General features: G+C 44.9%; 1 protein-coding gene across 2 annotated transcripts in view; it reads left to right on the top strand.

The window, feature by feature from the left end:
- Positions 1-19,883, top strand: part of WWP1 (WW domain containing E3 ubiquitin protein ligase 1) — a 124,051-nt gene that overhangs the window by 87,885 nt on the left and 16,283 nt on the right. For both annotated transcript variants that reach the window (XM_069731570.1, XM_069731571.1), the window contains exons 8-16: positions 1,399-1,717; positions 3,172-3,267; positions 3,826-4,000; positions 4,421-4,475; positions 4,557-4,641; positions 7,201-7,329; positions 12,867-12,939; positions 13,089-13,160; positions 14,280-14,368. In XM_069731570.1, coding sequence (XP_069587671.1) covers positions 1,399-1,717; positions 3,172-3,267; positions 3,826-4,000; positions 4,421-4,475; positions 4,557-4,641; positions 7,201-7,329; positions 12,867-12,939; positions 13,089-13,160; positions 14,280-14,368 — 1,093 coding nt within the window. The remainder of the gene's footprint in view (positions 1-1,398; positions 1,718-3,171; positions 3,268-3,825; positions 4,001-4,420; positions 4,476-4,556; positions 4,642-7,200; positions 7,330-12,866; positions 12,940-13,088; positions 13,161-14,279; positions 14,369-19,883) is intronic.

Genomic DNA, 19,883 nt, shown 5'->3' on the forward strand with positions numbered 1-19,883 from the left:
CGCCGACTGATCACACCGTCAGACAGGAACCTCTCCTCCTTTTTGTTTGTCAGTTCCCGCTTCTTCCCTGGTGAAATACAGAATAATGCAGCAATTTTAGTCTAAACACATCGGGGGCTGCTTTCCTGAGCTCCTTTGTGTCGCCGAGAAGGAAAATCTTTCCTGTAACAGCTTAAAATTCTTCCTCTTTAACATTCACATGTGATGGCAGCATTAGGGATTAGCATTTCTGGTCTCCAGCACATGCCGGGGTGGTAATGCCTGGCTGGGGATGTGGGGTCCCTGTTTCCCTGTGTAGCACAAAGCAGTGTCTGTACGGCAGAGCGTGGGCCACTCCGCAATTTGTCCTTTATTTTTATGTCCTGGGTTGTGTACACCACTGTTATACGTCATGTTTCCCATGCAACAGCTCAGACACCATATGCCATGCACATATAGACGTTGGCCACGCTGACTCATTGGTGCCTATATCTGATGCTGAATGTGGTAGACACCATATGGCCATGCACATGTAGACGTTGGCTATGTTGACTCATTGGTGCCTATATCTGATGCTGAATGTGGTAGATACCATATGGCCATGCACACGTAGACGTTGGCTATGTTGACTCATTGGTGCCAATATCTGATGCTGAATGTGGTAGACACCATATGGCCATGCACACGTATATATTGGCCACGCTGACTCATCGGTGCCTATGTCTGATGCTGAATGTGGTATGGAGACCATATGGCCATGCACACGTATACGTTGGCCACGCTGACTCTTTGGTGCCTATGTCTGATGCTGACTGTGGTATGGACCCCATATGGCCATGTATACGTTGGCCACGCTGACTCATTGGTGCCTATGTCTGATGCTGAATGTGGTAGTCACCATATGGCCATGTATACGTTGGCCACGCTGACTCTTTGGTGCCTATGTCTGATGCTGACTGTGGTATGGACCCCATATGGCCATGTATACGTTGGCCACGCTGACTCATTGGTGCCTATGTCTGATGCTGAATGTGGTAGTCACCATATGGCCATGTATACGTTGGCCACGCTGACTCATCGGTGCCTATGTCTGATGCTGAATGTGGTATGGAGACCATATGGCCATGCACACGTATACGTTGGCCACGCTGACTCATCGGTGCCTATGTCTGATGCTGAATGTGGTATGGAGACCATATGGCCATGCACACGTATACGTTGGCCACGCTGACTCTTTGGTGCCTATGTCTGATGCTGACTGTGGTATGGACCCCATATGGCCATGTATACCTTGGCCACGCTGACTCATTGGTGCCTATGTCTGATGCTGAATGTGGTAGTCACCATATGGCCATGTATACGTTGGCCACGCTGACTCTTTGGTGCCTATGTCTGATGCTGACTGTGCTTTCTTTCCAGTTAATGGCACAGCTGCTGAACCAGAAGCCAATAGCCCGTCTTGCCATGACCCTGCAGCCGCTCCTGGGGGATCTCTCATATCAGACTGCACGGACTCTACGGCGAGTGCATCAGACGTAGCAGTACCAGGCACTTGTGAGAGCGGCTCCCCCGCTGCCAGTGCCGCCACTGACCCTGTAAGGGCTACGGACTCTGTGCCATCCTCCGCTGCTGGCAGCTCCAGCCCCGAAGCTGCAAAGCCCCGGCAATCGTCTGTGGCTGCCTCTGTGGATCCTGTGCGACAGCAGCCTGGCTCCGCTGCGGAGCCCCTGCCATCTGGGTATGCTGACGCTGACACTTCCAGCTTTTGTCGTCCGATAACGATCCCAGCAGGCCGTGCCGTCAGTCCTATCTCCGCAATGTCCGCAGTGCAGGGGCGGCTCGCTCTGCATTCGCTCCACTTCCTAGTTAGGTGTCCTAGTGGTCGCCCTTTTTTGCTGCATTCTTTTATTTCTAGTAGATGTAACCCCTTGTGTGCTGTGACCGCCCTGTTATATTACTATCTGAGACCGTTCCTGAGGTACCTAGTTATACAGCGGTAGAGGCAGATGCAGTTTGCACCATGTTACGGTGTTCTTCCTTACATTACTTTGTGCTGGTGTCTGACGTGAAGTCCCAGTACGATGCTTCTTGTAGTGTCTAGTCTAAGGCCGATGCTTATGTTGTACCAGACGCACGGCCACTTGAAACTTCACTGCCTTCATTGAAAATCACTTTGTGTCCAGCACTTTCAGAGACCTGTGTGTCTCCATGGTAACAGACTACAGACAGACCCTGTGTAGTCTGACCCCGCAGCCATTCTCCTGAGCTTCTGGTTTCCTACTTCTTCCTCGCATTTCTATGGTATGTTAGCACAATGTAGGGGCTGACGGAAGGGGAGTATGACCGCTGGATCGGACTGCACAACATTGGTCTGTAACCATGGAGACGCATCGTTCCGCATGAATACTATAGACACAAAACGGTAGCATGATTTAATCAAATAGGTTTCATTTTTGATTTTAGATTCATTGGGGCAATAAAAAAGTATGATTTTGCTAATTTGTAAGCCCCTATAAGAAGCAATGTCAGACGGGGCAGTAATATCAGCTAAAGCTTGTGGACGATCAGGGGGAGATCTTATCCCTGCGCTCAGATTGCTGTATTCCTTCTAATGTTTTTCCCTCTAAGAAAATGGTCCTTGAGCGAACACAAGTCGAAAGTGCGGCCAGCAGACGGGAGTCCTACCGTGCTGGCACAACACTTGTGTTATGAGAACCCATCAGTGACCCCATTCTGACGGGACAGTCTACTACTCCTCATCTTCCTTCTTCCAAGCTCCTCCACGCTGATTTATGGCCACAGTTAAGCTCAACTTTCTTCTGCTCATAAGTTAAGAGGGACCAGCTCAGAATAAGGTAGATGAGCATTAAGTGCGCTCCCGTTACAGAGAGCTCACTGATGGATTCTTACCTAACTCCTTCTGCAGCCGGCAGTGGATAATACAACACAATGGCTGTAGAAGGCGGCTGCTCAAAAATGTTTGATGAAACCCAATTGCAAAAGGGATTTTAGCAAAAAAAAACAAACAAACCATGTCTGTATTCTGTAAGCTCCGGATCTGTAACGTTAAATCGATCACCAAGCCACGAGATTAATGTACACACACCTAGTATCCCGATCTGTCACGGATTTCTGTAAACCTATCGTCTGATTGGTTGAGAATGCAATGATCCATTAACACTTTCCTTGCAGATGGGAGCAGAGAAAGGATCCTCATGGTAGAACTTATTACGTTGATCATAACACAAGGACTACAACATGGGAACGACCACAGCCATTACCGCCTGGGTGAGCCCCTTGTACCTGAACCTTCTTTTTTTTTTGGGGGGGGGGGGGAATTTTTAGGCTCTTGGTTGGGGTTATAAATTGGGTTCATAATTGACGTGACAAGGGGCGGTCACACCAAATACTGATTTGATTTACTTTTTTTATTTTATTTTTTTTATTCACTTTTGTTTTGTTAATTGCTAAAAATAAAGTATCATCACTTGTGCTTTTGAGTGCACGCTTACCCTGTATATACAGATATATCTCCAGCCCTTTAGGTTCTAGTAATCTGCTTATTCCATAGCTGTATTAATCAGCCTAATGCACAGTACAATGTGCGTGTGTAAATATATATTATAGGAAAGTTAAAAAAAAAATAAAATTTACTTACAGAATTGTTGCCTCCTTGCATTGCGCAGGACGGCTCTGGAGCTCCCCGGCCCTGCGCAGACTGAGGAGATAAGAGCACTCGGCGCCCTCTGCACAATGTTGCCGGAGGAGGATAGTACTATGTATGTGTGTGGCTAATATATTTTTTATTCTATAATGGCATTAAAATACATATTTTTTGTCTTTCAGATGGGAAAGAAGGGTAGATGATCGTGGCAGGGTGTACTATGTTGACCATAACACTAGAACTACAACATGGCAGAGACCTACCATGGAATCTGTTCGAAATTTTGAGCAGTGGCAGTCACAGCGCAATCAACTCCAGGGAGCCATGCAGCAGTTCAACCAGCGATACCTCTACTCGGTAATGCCAGCCCACCTCTGTCCTGGTGCCACCCGTAACCATCGTGCCACGCGGCTATCACAGAACTACTGCAATAGTGACGTCACATGTGATACAGAGAACACACACGCACATATATACATCACACACACGTATACATACATAGCACACATATACATACATGCATACACATTACACACATATACTACGTACATGCATACATATCACACTTCATACTTATCTACATACACAGCACATAAATACATATACACATTATACATACATACATTACACATACATTGCATACTTCCATCCATGAATATCACATACCTATGTATTATACATAGCACATCACACACATATTGCCCTCTGTATTTGGTGGCCATCAGCAGATGTGTTGTGTTCATTACTAGTAGTAAGATATGAACTGTTTGTTTCTAGGCTTCCATGTTATCAGCAGAGAACGATCCCTTGGGTCCGTTACCGCCAGGCTGGGGTATGAGATCCCCTATTATTATTACACCCTTGGACATACACGCGTGGAACGACCACTTATTCTGCACCCTTTGTTTTCCAGAAAGAAGAGTGGACTCTACAGATCGGGTGTATTTCGTGAATCACAACACAAAAACTACCCAGTGGGAAGATCCTCGCACTCAAGGGTAGGGTCCAGAGCGGTGTATGGTGCTGCCATTGTGTTCTGTGATAGAGCTGCCCATCACATTGCTCCATTCCATCTTCAAGGAGAGATGCTTTTCCTTTTATTTCCATACCCCGGTGTTTGCCCTAATGCTGTGTACCTAAAGCGTAACCCATCACTAGTGTCCACACCTGCCCCGGTGAGCGCCACCCTGTGGCTGAATCATACACTGCAGGTCCGTATGCTGCAGTAATGAGCGCAGCTCTCGCCCCTCACACCCTGGGGACCTTTGAAGGATAGACCAGTATTCTGAAGACATCATTTTCTACATTTTTTTAGGAACCAGTTACATTACTAATTTTTTTTTTTGCATAATAGTTTATTCTAATGGATTTCACATTCTTCACTCTCCTCCAGATCTCTGCTTGCAGGTCTTGTATAGAAACCTTCACTTTAAGGGCTTAAAAATCGGTCGTGGGCTGGTCACAAGGTGCACGTCAGGCGATCTGGCTGTGTTTCCTCTGTCATGGGACAATAATCATGCGGCATTTAGCCAATACATTTATGTAGTCTCCTGCGCACGTGATGGGTGCGACCTGTGTCCGTACCCTAATGATACGGTTATTGCTAGAATCTGTGTGATCATCCGATGACCAGGAGTTTTTATTTGCTGAGTGTAAGTAATAATGGCCTCCATTGAGTCACAGCAAGCAGAGATCTGCAACTTTTTTTTTTGTTAATTAGTTAAAATTCCTTTTAAAAGTAATGTCACCAAGTTTTCCAGAAATGTGTCACTTACTTGGCTGCTTGTTGTCGTTTTGATAAAATCCGTGTTTTATCAGCAGGAGTCCTCCATATAGATGAGCTCTGTATAGCCGCACTCCCACAACTGATTGCCAGCGTTCTGCCTATGCACAGTGTACACAGGACACTGCCAATCAGAGAGGGATATACATAGATCTGCAGCAGAGAAAACAGGGATTTTATCAGAAATAGAACAAGCAGACCAGTAAGTGACATATCGCAGGAATCAGGGTGTCTGCCCCTACATCATTCTGCTCTCAGATTACGTAGCAATAACCTGCTGACGGATTCCTATAAAGGCTTGCAGCACTGGGGCTTATATGTTAACAGTCTTGGATACAAGTGGAAATCAGTTAGAAGTCAGTTTTCATTCACTACATGGAGTATATCTCGCCCCTGACAGTGAGTGCAGATAGACGAGTCTTCCTCCCATCCGGTCACATCCCGCCTGTCCTCTTCCTGCTGACACTGGCAGAGGATGGTTGGCGTGGTCTGCTGCAGTCCTGGATGAGCTGCGCCCTGCGGGTACGATCACTCAGAGCACATACTAGAGCCGCACCTCCGTGTGTGCCGTAGTCTTAGCATGACCTTGCTTCTTTATTGTTGGCCATGTTGGACTTCACATGTTCCAAAATTTAGTAATTTCCAACTATGCAACTTCTGTCCTCTGCGATATAATAATGGTGCTGCAAGATCCCGACCAGACCAATGTGCGTGATCGTACCCACATGGCTAGGACTGTGCGCTCGTCACACCTCCACGGTGCTGTGTACTTTCCGGTATATAAGTTTGATTTTTATTTTTTTTTTTGCTGTGACCCTGCATGTGATTTTTGCCTGGTCGGAGCAGACCACTTCCTGGCTGTCCACCAAGTTGTTTCCCTTCCCTCTACCTTGTACGTACAAATACCGGGAACCACAGATTAGTCAGCGGGGCCCACCTTATTGGGTTTTTCCTCCTGCTATTGCCTTGGTGCTGTAGTATTTGCCCCCCACAGCTGTAGAGGCAGAGAGGGTGCACAGAGGACTGCGGGTGGCATGTGAACCGCTGCTTGTCTCATCCCTGCCATCAGGACATAAGTCAGTATGATGCCGGAGGAGGGTTGTCAGGAGAGATGATGGGTACACATATACTTTTTTGTAGCTTGACTTCTGATTATTCTCAGGCTCCACTGACCCTCATAAAGCAAGTTTTCTATGGGTAAAAACATTTTTTTTTAAAGTGCATTCACCGGTCAGCCATTCATAGCGGAGATAGAAGAGCAGAGGTAACGGGGGATTACAGATATTGCCGTTGATCTGTGCTAAGCTGTTTCCATAACTCATCCACTACTTCTAAGAAAGCAGAGAAGCGCAGACACTCTGCTGTCTCCATAATCCAGACCACCTCCGGCCATCACCCCTTTAAGGAGGACCCGCCGCAGCTCTCCTTACATTTCTGTCTTAGTAAATGCTTCTTGTGCGGTGCCGCTCCTCTGTTATTCCTTTTGGGCTCCTATATGGATACATCGGTTTCCCTGTAATGATGGAGCCGTACATAGTGTCCATGGCTGCTGTCGGGGCAGACGGTATAGGGACCCACCATATTGTACTAGTTATGCCCAGGAGGAGTAACAGAGGTACGGCCCAGTGCAGAGTCTGATGACGGGATGTGTGCACATTCTTATTTTGTAGGAAATAATTGCATTTACTAAAATCCCAAACTACGACTACTGGCAGTGCATAACTTGTGTGTTCTGTATGAAGGCTTCTTATTAATGGTTGCTCCCTCCCCACAGTTTACAAAATGAGGACCCCTTACCCGAGGGCTGGGAAATTCGGTACACGAGAGAAGGGGTAAAGTACTTTGTAGATCACAACTTAAAGACCACTACTTTCAGTGACCCCCGGACTGGAAAGTCATCAGTGTAAGTACCGGGAAGCATCAGCGAGCGGCGGTCCGCTCCGCGCGGCGCTACAGCTCATGTTGGGACATAGCACTCGGGTTTGGAGCACACAAGTGGTCTTGTGATGATGGCAGCTGCAGATCATTCATTGCTGCTTTTCTCCATAATGATGGGCTGTGAAGATGAAGCGCGGCCTGGAACAACAGCCGCTGCTCCCAGTGATTGCTTGTGTTGAGTGGGATTCATTCATCCCCTGCCATACAGTCACCTGTGTGCTCCCGGCCGCACTGCTTGGTGTACATGTGTATATGATGCTGTTCTGTATCCGCCGGCTTCTCCATGTGAAGACTATACATGCGGCATGTATAGATCTTCGGTGCAGTGTTTTATTTCTGTTTGGCTCATCTGATGTGCTGCTTTCTTCACATTCTCATGTTGTGTTCTCCGTGGTTATGCCGTCCATATTCCCATATAATTCTGTAGATGTGTCCACACTGCGACCCGTACGGACGACGTGTCCATAATGCAGACCAGATCCTTCCTGACCATAGTGACGGCACTATGTACGTACAGTGGGGCAAAAAAGTATGTAGTCAGTCAGCAATAGTGCAAGTTCCACCACTTAAAAAGATGAGAGGCGTCTGTAATTTACATCATAGGTAGACCTCAACTATGGGAGACAAACTGAGAAAAAAAAATCCAGAAAATCACATTGTCTGTTTCTTTAACATTTTATTTGCATATTATGGTGGAAAATAAGTATTTGGTCAGAAACAAACAATCAAGATTTCTGGCTCTCACAGACCTGTAACTTCTTCTTTAAGAGTCTCCTCTTTCCTCCACTCATTACCTGTAGTAATGGCACCTGTTTAAACTTGTTATCAGTATAAAAAGACACCTGTGCACACCCTCAAACAGTCTGACTCCAAACTCCACTATGGTGAAGACCAAAGAGCTGTCAAAGGACACCAGAAACAAAATTGTAGCCCTGCACCAGGCTGGGAAGCCTGAATCTGCAATAGCCAACCAGCTTGGAGTGAAGAAATCAACAGTGGGAGCAATAATTAGAAAATGGAAGACATACAAGACCACTGATAATCTCCCTCGATCTGGGGCTCCACGCAAAATCCCACCCCGTGGGGTCAGAATGATCACAAGAACGGTGAGCAAAAATCCCAGAACCACGCGGGGGGACCTAGTGAATGAACTGCAGAGAGCTGGGACCAATGTAACAAGGCCTACCATAAGTAACACACTACGCCACCATGGACTCAGATCCTGCAGTGCCAGCCGTGTCCCACTGCTTAAGCCAGTACATGTCCGGGCCCGTCTGAAGTTTGCTAGAGAGCATTTGGATGATCCAGAGGAGTTTTGGGAGAATGTCCTATGGTCTGATGAAACCAAACTGGAACTGTTTCGTAGAAACACAACTTGTCGTGTTTGGAGGAAAAAGAATACTGAGTTGCATCCATCAAACACCATACCTACTGTAAAGCATGGTGGTAGAAACATCATGCTTTGGGGCTGTTTCTCTGCAAAGGGGCCAGGACGACTGATCCGGGTACATGAAAGAATGAATGGGGCCATGTATCGTGAGATTTTGAGTGCAAACCTCCTTCCATCAGCAAGGGCATTGAAGATGAAACGTGGCTGGGTCTTTCAACATGACAATGATCCAAAGCACACCGCCAGGGCAACGAAGGAGTGGCTTCGTAAGAAGCATTTCAAGGTCCTGGAGTGGCCTAGCCAGTCTCCAGATCTCAACCCTATAGAAAACCTTTGGAGGGAGTTGAAAGTCCGTGTTGCCAAGCGAAAAGCCAAAAACATCACTGCTCTAGAGGAGATCTGCATGGAGGAATGGGCCAACATACCAACAACAGTGTGTGGCAACCTTGTGAAGACTTACAGAAAACGTTTGACCTCTGTCATTGCCAACAAAGGATATATTACAAAGTATTGAGATGAAATTTTGTTTCTGACCAAATACTTATTTTCCACCATAATATGCAAATAAAATGTTAAAAAAACAGACAATGTGATTTTCTGGATTTTTTTTTCTCAGTTTGTCTCCCATAGTTGAGGTCTACCTATGATGTAAATTACAGACGCCTCTCATCTTTTTAAGTGGTGGAACTTGCACTATTGCTGACTGACTAAATACTTTTTTGCCCCACTGTATCCAAGCCCTTTCCACTTCCTGCCACCTTCAACTCAAAAATATTTCCCGGATCCGTACATTCCTAAACCAAGAATCTGCAAATACCCTAGTCCATGCCCTCATCATCTCTCGCCTTGACTACTGTAACCTCCTGCTCTGTGGCCTCCCCTCTAACACTCTCGCACACCTCCAATCTATTATAAATAGATAGAATATTATAATTACAGACGCCTCTCATCTTTTTAAGTGGTGGAACTTGCACTATTGCTGACTGACTAAATACTTTTTTGCCCCACTGTATGTGGTTTGAAGGAGAGATTAGTGTCAAGGAGTACCCCGAGACAGCGGGCTTGTGGGACTTGGGGAGAGCGGGCAGTCATTTACTGTAATGGATAGGTTCGTTGGAGGGGTTGCGTGAGATGGGGGAAAGATGATGAATTCTGTTTTGTCCATATTAAGTTTTAGAAATCTAGCGGAGAAGGATGAAATAACGGATAGACATTGAGGGATTCTGGTTAGTAGGGAGGTGATATCTGGTCCAGAGATGTAGATCTGTGTCACCAGCATAGAGATGATACTGAAAACCGTGAGATTCTATGAGCTGTCCCAGGCCAAAGGTGTAAACGGAGAAGAGCAGGGGCCCTAGGACTGAACCTTGTGGGACTCCGACAGATAGGGGGCTAGGTGAGGAGGTGGTGTGTGAGTGGGAGACGCTGAATGTCCGGTGTGTTAGGTATGATGAGATCCAGGATAGAGCCAAGTCTGTGATGCCAAGAGATGAGAGAATCTGTAGTAATAGGGAATGGTCCACTGTGTCAAAGGCAGAGGACAGGACCAAGAGGAGGAGGACAGAGTAGTGTTGCTTGCTCTTGGCGGTTAATAGGTCATTGGTGACGTTAGTTAGGGCAGTTTTAGTGGAGTGGTGTGACTGGAAGCCTGATTGTAAGCAGTCGAAGAGGGAGCAGGAAGATAGATGGGAGGACAGTTCAAGGTAAACGTGTTGTTCCAGTAGTTTGGAGGCATAAGGGAGAAGTGATATAGGGCGATAGCTAGATACAGAGGATGGGTCAAGAGAGGGCTTTTTGAGGATAGGTGTGATTGAGGCATGTTTAAAGCTTGAGGGGGAAAACACCAGTTGTTAGTGATAGGTTGAAGAGATGGTTTAGGGTTGGGATGAAGACTGTGGCGAGGTTTGGGATGAAGTGGGAAGGGATGGGGTCAAGTGCACAGGTGGTGAGATGCGATCTTGAGAGTAGAGTGGAGAATCGATCTTCTTTAATGGTGGTGAAGTTGGTTTTCGAAGTGGAGGGCTGGGTAGTTGGGAGGAAGGGCTCTGTGGGTTGTTGACCAAAACTGTCTCTGATGTTATCAATCTTCTGCTTGGAAAATGAGGCAAAGTCTTCAGCGGAGATAAGTGGGGAGGGAGGAGGTGCTGGGGGACGGAGGAGAGAATTGAAGGTGTTGAATTACTGTTTAGGGTTGTGAGACAGGGAGGATGAGAGAAGAGAAGTAGGTTTGTTTAGCTGTGGCGAGTGTGGCCTTGAAAGTAGTGAAGGACTGTTTGAATGCGATGAAGTGCTCGTTGGAGTGGGATCTTTTCCATCTCCGCTCTGCAGCCCTGGAAGCTCGCCTCAGTTCTTTGGTCAGGCTGGTGTGCCAGGGCTGTCTGTTGATTTTGCGAGCTTTGGTATGTGTGAGAGGAGCAAGAGATTCCAAAGCTTCTGCTATTGTGTTGTATAGAGCGGCAGCGTCATCAGCATTGTGTAGGGAACGTATGTCTGTGAGAGGGAGGAGGGATGCTCATTTTGTTTTTATCTTGGGTTTTGTCTGTGTAATGGCCACAGTGTGAGCTTGCTCTTACACAGTGCACGTATAGGAACTTCTGCTCCAGCTCATTTATTTAGTTTTTTCAGTACTTCTGTCTGTGCAAAATAACTGTTCAAACCAATCACAGGTGCTCGGGGCACCCTACCCAAACAGTGCACCTTCCCACCTAACTATCCCTGCCCTACTTTGACATTTTTGGTTTTATCACATTGAACCATGGAGAAGGAGGGCAGTGAAAGATGGAAAATGTGCAGGTGAGACGGTGACTGAGAGCGACTCGGCCAGGCCCAGGATGCACTGAATTTGTGTGCTTGGTTGGAACAGTCATATTGCAATGAATGATTGCCTTTAAGGAAATAGTTTTTTTTCCCTGAAGATCCACATTGTTCCTTACTGGTCAGACATGTTAGTGCAAGGTGTGTTCTTCAGGGTTGGTAATCTCCTCGCCTCCACACGTCACATCTCAAACTTAACCTAAGAAGTCACATAAGTATTCGTGAGACCTCGTCTGTGGTCAGGCTGTGACGTGAGGGAATTTGATGGGGTTGTATCAGAGTACATTATCTACCTGTGTCTTGTAATACGGGCTGATCCCACGCATGTCACGGTCTCCCACCCTGCTGTATCGGCTGATGGTGGGCAGACAGGAGTCTGGAGGAGCCTGCATGCACCGTGGCTTCAGTGCAGAGTGCGCCTTGCTATATATCCCTGATCCTACGCGCTCAATGGCTGCTATAAGCAAAACCCTTCAACCCATCTGTCCAATAAATTTCTTTTGGTCTTGAACGATTTCTTAGACTTCAAACTAGTCTAGAAGATTGGATCAATATGTTGTTTTACTTTGATGCTCATCTGCCATGATTTCTGTATGTGCTTTTAAAATATTGTGCAGGAGCAACGGATTTATATATGTCCCGGTAGATGAGGACCTGAGGACCTGATGTCCAGAAACGTAAAAAAAAAACGTAAAAAAAAAAAAAATTTAAAAAAATCCCAGCTCAACCCTACTGCTTCCCGACTACACTGTGTGCATGTAGTCTGTTGCCATGGAAACAGTTATGCATAGGAGCTCTAGATAGAAAACAGCAGGCATTTTTTTTCATTAAAACTATGGCACCGATTCATCCAGACTAGTGCTTTGTGCGGCGATGATGATAGTGTGCTCTGAGGTAAGGTGCGCCAAATTAATCAGTTGCCATTCGCCGACCAGTAAGAGGTTGTGATTTACACCACGCCCCCTCTTGACTGAGTTCCTCCCATTTTCCAAGTTGCGCAAAAAAAAAAAATAGGGTCAGATCAAGCAATCACTGCCTGATGTATTGGCCCCGATCTGTTAATTTCTGCATTGGCACACCTTAAAATAATTAAAAACAAACTGGGATGACCGACCATCCCTTTAACATGATTACTAATATTCCATGACCTAAACCTACGAGCTGTAGTGCATGCGGTCCCCTGGACAGTTGGGTTACTATGGGACGCTCCGATTTGTAAAGTGGCCCTATAGTATGATATATCTTCAGTGTAGCCAGTGTTTTTTTTTTTTTCTAAAATATTTTCTATTTGTTTTCAGGACGAAGGGGCCCCAGATTGCTTATGAGCGCAGTTTTCGGTGGAAGCTCGCCCATTTTCGTTATTTGTGTCAGGTAATCATTTTTAAAGGCAGTGCTGTAATGGCGCGGGCGGGCTGTGATGTAAGGTGACGGTGGCGTCTGACTCCTCTCCGTACCGCAGGGTGTTCTGCCCCCGACTCGCTACACATGACATGATTACTAATCTCCAAACTTCTTTACAGTCCAATGCCTTGCCGAGCCATGTGAAGATAACCGTATCCAGGCAGACGCTATTCGAGGACTCTTTTCAGCAGGTGCGTCTTAGTGGTAAGAGGGGGCTAGCCACCCGGGATCCCACCATACACCCTATGTGTGCCCATAATAGTCACATGGACCATTACTGCTCCTTCATACTCACAGCTGCATTTGTTGCTGGTCGTCTGGGATCCATATTCAGCGGAGGCGTCATGTGAGCGTTACAGCCCATTTGCACCCACATTCACCTTTCATATTTTTTTCTTTTTACCTGCCCACCTCCCTAGCTCTATTAATAAGGGGTTGTCCAATAGAGTACAACTGTTAATCTTCTGCTGAGCAGTTCCATCTCCATTAGTTACAGTATAATACAAGTCGTTTTGGCTTTGCCCCCCTAGCCAGGAGGCGGACGGAGCTTAGTTATTTATTTTTTGTCTTGTTGCAAACGGGAGAGGCTCCTGCTGCAAAAACGTAACAATTGTTCCCTCATTTCCTAAGAAAACACAGATCTAATAGCGGATTTTCCTGATTTGTTACTGTAGCTTTGCAGCACTGGGACAACTTCTGCAAGGAGTTTTTATGTTCTTCCCAGGTTTCCATGGGTTTCCTCCGGGTTTAGATTGTGAGCAGCCCCAACGGAGATAGTGTTAATGTCTGTAAACCGCTATGCGATATGATGGCGTTGTATAAGCAAAACCTGTAGCCTGGCCCCCAGATATCACTTATTTATAGTATTAGTTTCCTTCTATAACATATAGGATATTATAGATATTTTGGACCCCCACAGACAGAAGAGCCTAAGTGTGTCTGCACCACCTATAATGAGCCTCCTCATAACTGGCTGACATTACTAGGTAAAGTACAGGACCCAGAGGTGGCACACGAGAAGTCTTGGCTAAACTGTGATTTTTCGGAGGAGGTTTGCTTTAGTGCGGGCTGTCAGAAGTGACTACTTGGTGCCGGTGCAGAGTAGCGACGTGCAGTTCATTGCCCCACATAGTGAGGAAGGAGCAGAGCACAAAGCCGCCCTGACCCAGTTTCTTCATTGCCTTTCACCTACAGTTAATTCTGCTCCGACATATTTAGCATTCATGAATTCAGAAAGTGTAGACTTGTAGAAATCGATGAAAGCACAAGTTCACAAAGGTCTCCCTCTCTTTTCCCTCTCTCCCGTACAGATAATGGCCCTGAAGCCTTATGACTTAAGACGACGATTATACGTTATGTTTCGGGGTGAAGAAGGTCTTGATTATGGAGGACTGGCAAGGTAATTCTTTTGTGTGTAGAAAAAAAAAAAGGTCTTGTTCTAATAATAAAGCACACCACTTTTATCAAGGCAAGATCTCTTCTGACAAACCAGATATTTTGGGCACATTACGCCTGAGACGATATACAAAGGGTTAACACCGAGACCTGGCACAACACAATGGCTCAACAAAGTTGGGGACATCATTTTCAGGGGAAAAAAAGTGATTATTATTGCAGGAAGGGCTTCTTCGCAGTAAGAGTGGTCAGTTTATGATTTGTTACAACAGAAGAAATGGCAAAATCAAGATAAACTGAAATGAAGACATAATAATCTTAGTATAAAGGAGTTTCCAGGACAAAGGAACACCAAAGCTGTAGATAATAAAAGTTATACGCTATATCTTAAGTCATCAGCATGTGTAGCTGCAGAAGCATAAAGTCGGCCAACATTTCCACTTCAGACCTTGGTCACAGTCTATACAATACATAAGAAATTGAAAGGAAAAAACTCCCAATACATAGTACAAAAGATCAATATCAGGATATTGGGAAACAATTAGAAATCTGGTATAGCCGCACAAGTAAAACCAATAGGAATGATAAAGGTAAGTATGAATGACATGTAATTATGATGGCAAGTCATCATTTATATAGTTGATGGCATATTTTTGCATTGTGATAAATCGTACCCATATGCTCTGTGTTGTAATCTGGTGTGAGTTGAGAGACTTTTCACTCATTGTGGTTGACACTTGAGTCTAATTTTTTTTTAAAGGGAATTGGTCACCAGATTTTTGCCTTCTAATCTGAAAGCGGTATAATGTAGGAGCAGAGGCCCTGATTCTAGCGATTTGTCACCTACTGGGCTGATTGCTATAGGCTTGATAACATTGCTGGTTTATCACCAGGAGATTATCACTAGTGGACTAGTAAATTTGCTGCCATGTAGTTCTTCATATTCATAAGCTCTGTATTACCTTAACCCCACTGATTGGTAGCTTTTTGCCTATGCACAGTGTGCACTGAAACCTGCTTCTAAAAACCTCTGTAGATTAAAAAAAAAAAGGTTTCTTTTTAAGCATGATGTCAAAAATGATTTGCAAATTGTTAATGTTTGAGGTAAACTGCAGGGCAGGGTCATCAAAGTTAATAAAATTCTAGAACGTGTTGAAAGGTTGTACATTTCCATACCAAATCCAATAAGATCATCAATGTAATGGGGCCATTCCATTAAGTGTGAAAACAGAGGATGATTATATACACGATCCACTTCAAACATTGCCATAAAACAATTGGCATAAGGTGGGGCTATGTTAGAGCCCATTGCGGTACCTTTCTTTTGAAAAAAAAAATCACTCCCAAAAATAAAATTGTTTTCATCCAGCAGTAATTCCAAACAAAAAGAAATCTAGTGTGTAGATAATTGGGAATAGTATAATAATCTTTATTTTTATATAGCGCTAACATATTCCGCAGCGCTTTACAGTTTTTGCACACATTATCATCACTGTCCCCGATGGGGCTCACAATCTAAATTCCCTATCAGTATGTCTTTGGAGTGTGGGGGGAAACCGGAGAACCCGGAGGAAACCCACGCAAACACGAGGAGGACATACAAACTCCTTGCAGATGTTGTCCAAGGTGGGATTAGAACCCAGGACTCAAGCACTGCAAGGCTGCAGTGCTATCCACTGAGCCACCATGCTGCCCTATGGAAGGTGATCAACTACAGATGTAAGTACATCATGTAAGATGGAAGTATACAGACTATTAAAGGGAACCTGTCATGTTACCTGCAGATTAACAGCATGTTTTAATAGTGTTCTGAACCTGCACTGCACTGAACTAAACTAGCACCTGTACTAGAGCCCCACTGCCGAGAGGAAATGAACTTTATTCCTCTAAGTGCACGTGCTGGGCAGGTTCAGAACGCTATTAACATGCAGATTAACCCTGTATCTGCAGGTTAATAGCGTTTTTTCAAGTGGCAGGTTCCCTTTAACTTCCAAAGTAATGAGTAAACTATGTAGAGGAATAGGTCTGAGTGACGATATGTAGATCATAATCTTAGAGCTCTGTAAACAAAAGATGAAAACCTTGTGGCCCTCAGGATATGACTGAACAATGATTTTCTTTAGATGTTTTATTACACTATATCATCACTTGTTTCGCACTTATTTCTTTGAGGAAAAATTATTCCCAATAAGGCCTCATTAAAACGTCCATTTTTCATGTACGGTTCTATCCATGTTTTTCATGAATTTTAATGGGTACTTTTTTTATGAAGCTGTCTTTTGCGGAGCGTACAGTACAGACCAAAAGTTTGGACACACCTTCTCATTTAAAGATTTTTCATGACTATGAAAATTGTAAATTCACACTGAAGGCATCAAAACTATGAATTAACACATGTGGAATTATATACTTAATTTCAGTTGTTTCACACTTTTTTGTTATGTCTTATATTCTAGGTTCTTCAAAGTAGCCACCTTTTGCTTTGATGACTGCTTTGCACACTCTTCACATTCTCTTGATGAGCTTCAAGAGGTAGTCACCGGAAATGGTTTTCACTTCACAGGTGTGCCCTGTCAGGTTTAATAAGTGGGATTTCTTGCCTTATAAATGGAGTTCGGACCATCAGTTGTGTTGTGCAGAAGTCTGGTGGATACACAGCTGATAGTCCTACTGAATAGACTGTTGGAATTTGTATTATGGCAAGAAAAAAGCAGCCAAGTAAAGAAAAGCGAGTGTCCATCATTACTTTAAGAAATGAAGGTCAGTCCGAAAAATTGGGAAAACTTTGAAAGTGTCGCTAAATGCAGTTGCAAAAACCATCAAGCGCTACAAAGAAACTGGCTCACATGAGGACCGCCCCAGGAAAGGAAGACCAAGAGTCACCTCTGCTTCTGAGGATAAGTTTATCCGAGTCACCAGCCTCCGAAATCGCAGGTTAACAGCAGCTCAGATTAGGCCACGTTCAGATTAGCGTTTCCCGACGCTGCGTCGGGAAACGCAGCGGCGACGCACGCGTCATGCGCCCCTATGTTTAACATGGGGGACGCATGCGTTTTTCTTGTTGCGTTTTCCGACACGTGCGTAGTTTTTGACGCTAGCGTCAGACGCAAGAAAATGCAACAAGCGTCCGTTTTTGCGTGCGTTTGCGCGCGTTTTTTCGTGCGTCGTGCGTTGCGTCTCCGACGCAGCGGCGCGCAACGCTAATCTGAACGTAGCCTTAGAGACCAGGTCAATGCCACACAGAGGTCTAGCAGCAGACACATCTCTACAACAACTGTTAAGAGGAGACTTTGTGCAGCAGGCCTTCATGGTAAAATAGCTGCTAGGAAACCACTGCTAAGGACAGGCAATAAGCAGAAGAGACTTGTTTGGGCTAAAGAATACAAGGAGTGGACATTAGACCAGTGGAAATCTGTGCTTTGGTCTGATGAGTCCACATTTGAGATCTTTGGTTCCAACCACCGTGTCTTTGCATGATGCAGAAAAGGTGAACGGATGGACTCTACACTATGTTCCAAATTATTATGCAGATTACATTTTTCTCGGATTTTCCTAAGTGGTCGGTGCAAATGAGTCAGTCTAATAAAAGTCATCACCCGTTAGATTATACATCGAATTTTATTGAAGAAACCTCCCAATGATAACAGTATAATCTCAAAAAAAAAAAAAAAAACTCAAAATGCAATGTTCCAAATTATTAGGCACAGTAGAATTTTTAAACATTTGATATGTTTTAAAGAACTGAAAATGCTCATTTGTGGAATTTGCAGCATTAGGAGGTCACATTCACTGACCAAGAAAGCGATTTAACTCCAAAACATCCTAACAGGCCAAGTTACATTACATAGGACCCTTCTTTGATATCACCTTCACAATTATTGCATTCTTGAGTTTTTGGAGAGTTTCTGCTTGTATGTCTTTGCATGAAGTCAGATTAGCTTCCTAGAGCTGCTGTTTTGATGTGAACGGCCTCCCACCCTCATAGATCTTGTGCTGGATGATACTACAAAGGTTTTCTATAGGGTTGAGGTCAGGGGAAGATGGTGGCCACACCATGAGTTTATCTCCTTTTATGCCCATAGCAGCCAATGACTGAGAGGTATTCTTTGCAGCATAAGATGGTGCATTGTCATGCATGAAGATGATTTTGCTCCTGAAGGCACGTTTCTGCTTTTAGACCATGGAAGGGAGTTGTCAGTCAGAAATGCTATTTACTTTGCAGAGGTCATTTTCACATCTTCAGGAAACTTAAAGGGCCCCACTAGCTGGTTCCCCATGATTCCGGCCCAAAACATGATTTCTCCACCTCCTTGCTGACATCGCAGCCTTGTTGCGACATGGTGGTCATCCACCAACAATCCACTACTCCATCCATCTGGACCATCCAGGGTTGCTCGACACTCATCAGTAAACAAGACTGTTTGAAAATTAGTCTTCATGTATGTCTGGGCCCACTGCAGCTGTTTCTGCTCATGAACACTGTTTAGGGGTGGCCGAATAGTAGGTTTGTGCACCAAAGCAATCCTTTGAAGGATCATACACCTTGAGGTTCGAGGGACTCCAGAGGCACCAGCAGCTTCAAATAACTGTTTGCTGCTTTGTAATGGTATTTTGGCAGCTGCTCTCTTAATCCAATGAATTTGTCTGGCAGAAACCTTCCTCATTATGCCTTTATCTGCATGAACTCTGTCTGTGCTCTGTTTCAGTCACAAATCTCTTCACAGTATGATGATCACAAAGTTTTTGTGACGTATCTAATGTTTTCATACCTTGTCCAAGGTATTGCACTATTTAACGCTTTTCAGCAGCAGAGAGATCCTTTTTATTTCTCATATTGCTTGAAAACTTTGGCCTGCTTAATAATGTGGAACATCATTTTTAAGTAGTTTTCCTTTAATTAGAATCACCTGGAAAACTAATTAACACATGTGTTTAAGATTGATTTCAGTTATCTATTGAGCCCTGAGACACAATACCATCCATGAGTTTATTTGAAAAACAAAACAATTAAATCTTTATGACACTTAAATCCAATTTGCATAATAATTTGGAACACTGTGTACATGCCTGGTTTCCACCGTGAAGCATGGAGGAGGTGGTGTGATGGTGGCGGTGCTTTGCTGGTGACACTGTTGGGGATTTATTCAAAATTGAAGGCATACCGAACCAGCATGGCCACCACAGCATCTTGCAGCGGCATGCTATTCCATCCGGTTTGGTTTAGTTGGGCCATCATTTATTTTTCAACAGGACAATGACCCCAAACACACCTCCAGGCTGTGTAAGGGCTATTTGACCAAGAAGGAGAGTGATGGGGTGCTACGCCAGATGACCTGGCCTCCACAGTCACCAGACCTGAACCCAATCGAGATGGTTTGGGGTGATCTGGACCGCAGAGTGAAGGCAAAAGGGCCAACAAGTGCTAAGCATCTCTGGGAGCTCCCTCAAGATTGTTGGAAGACCATTCCCGGTGACTACCTCTTGAAGCTCATCAAGAGAATGCCAAGAGTGTGTAAAGC

This window comes from Ranitomeya imitator, chromosome 6, assembly GCF_032444005.1.
Source record: "Ranitomeya imitator isolate aRanImi1 chromosome 6, aRanImi1.pri, whole genome shotgun sequence".
NCBI classification, from domain to species: Eukaryota; Metazoa; Chordata; class Amphibia; order Anura; family Dendrobatidae; genus Ranitomeya; species Ranitomeya imitator.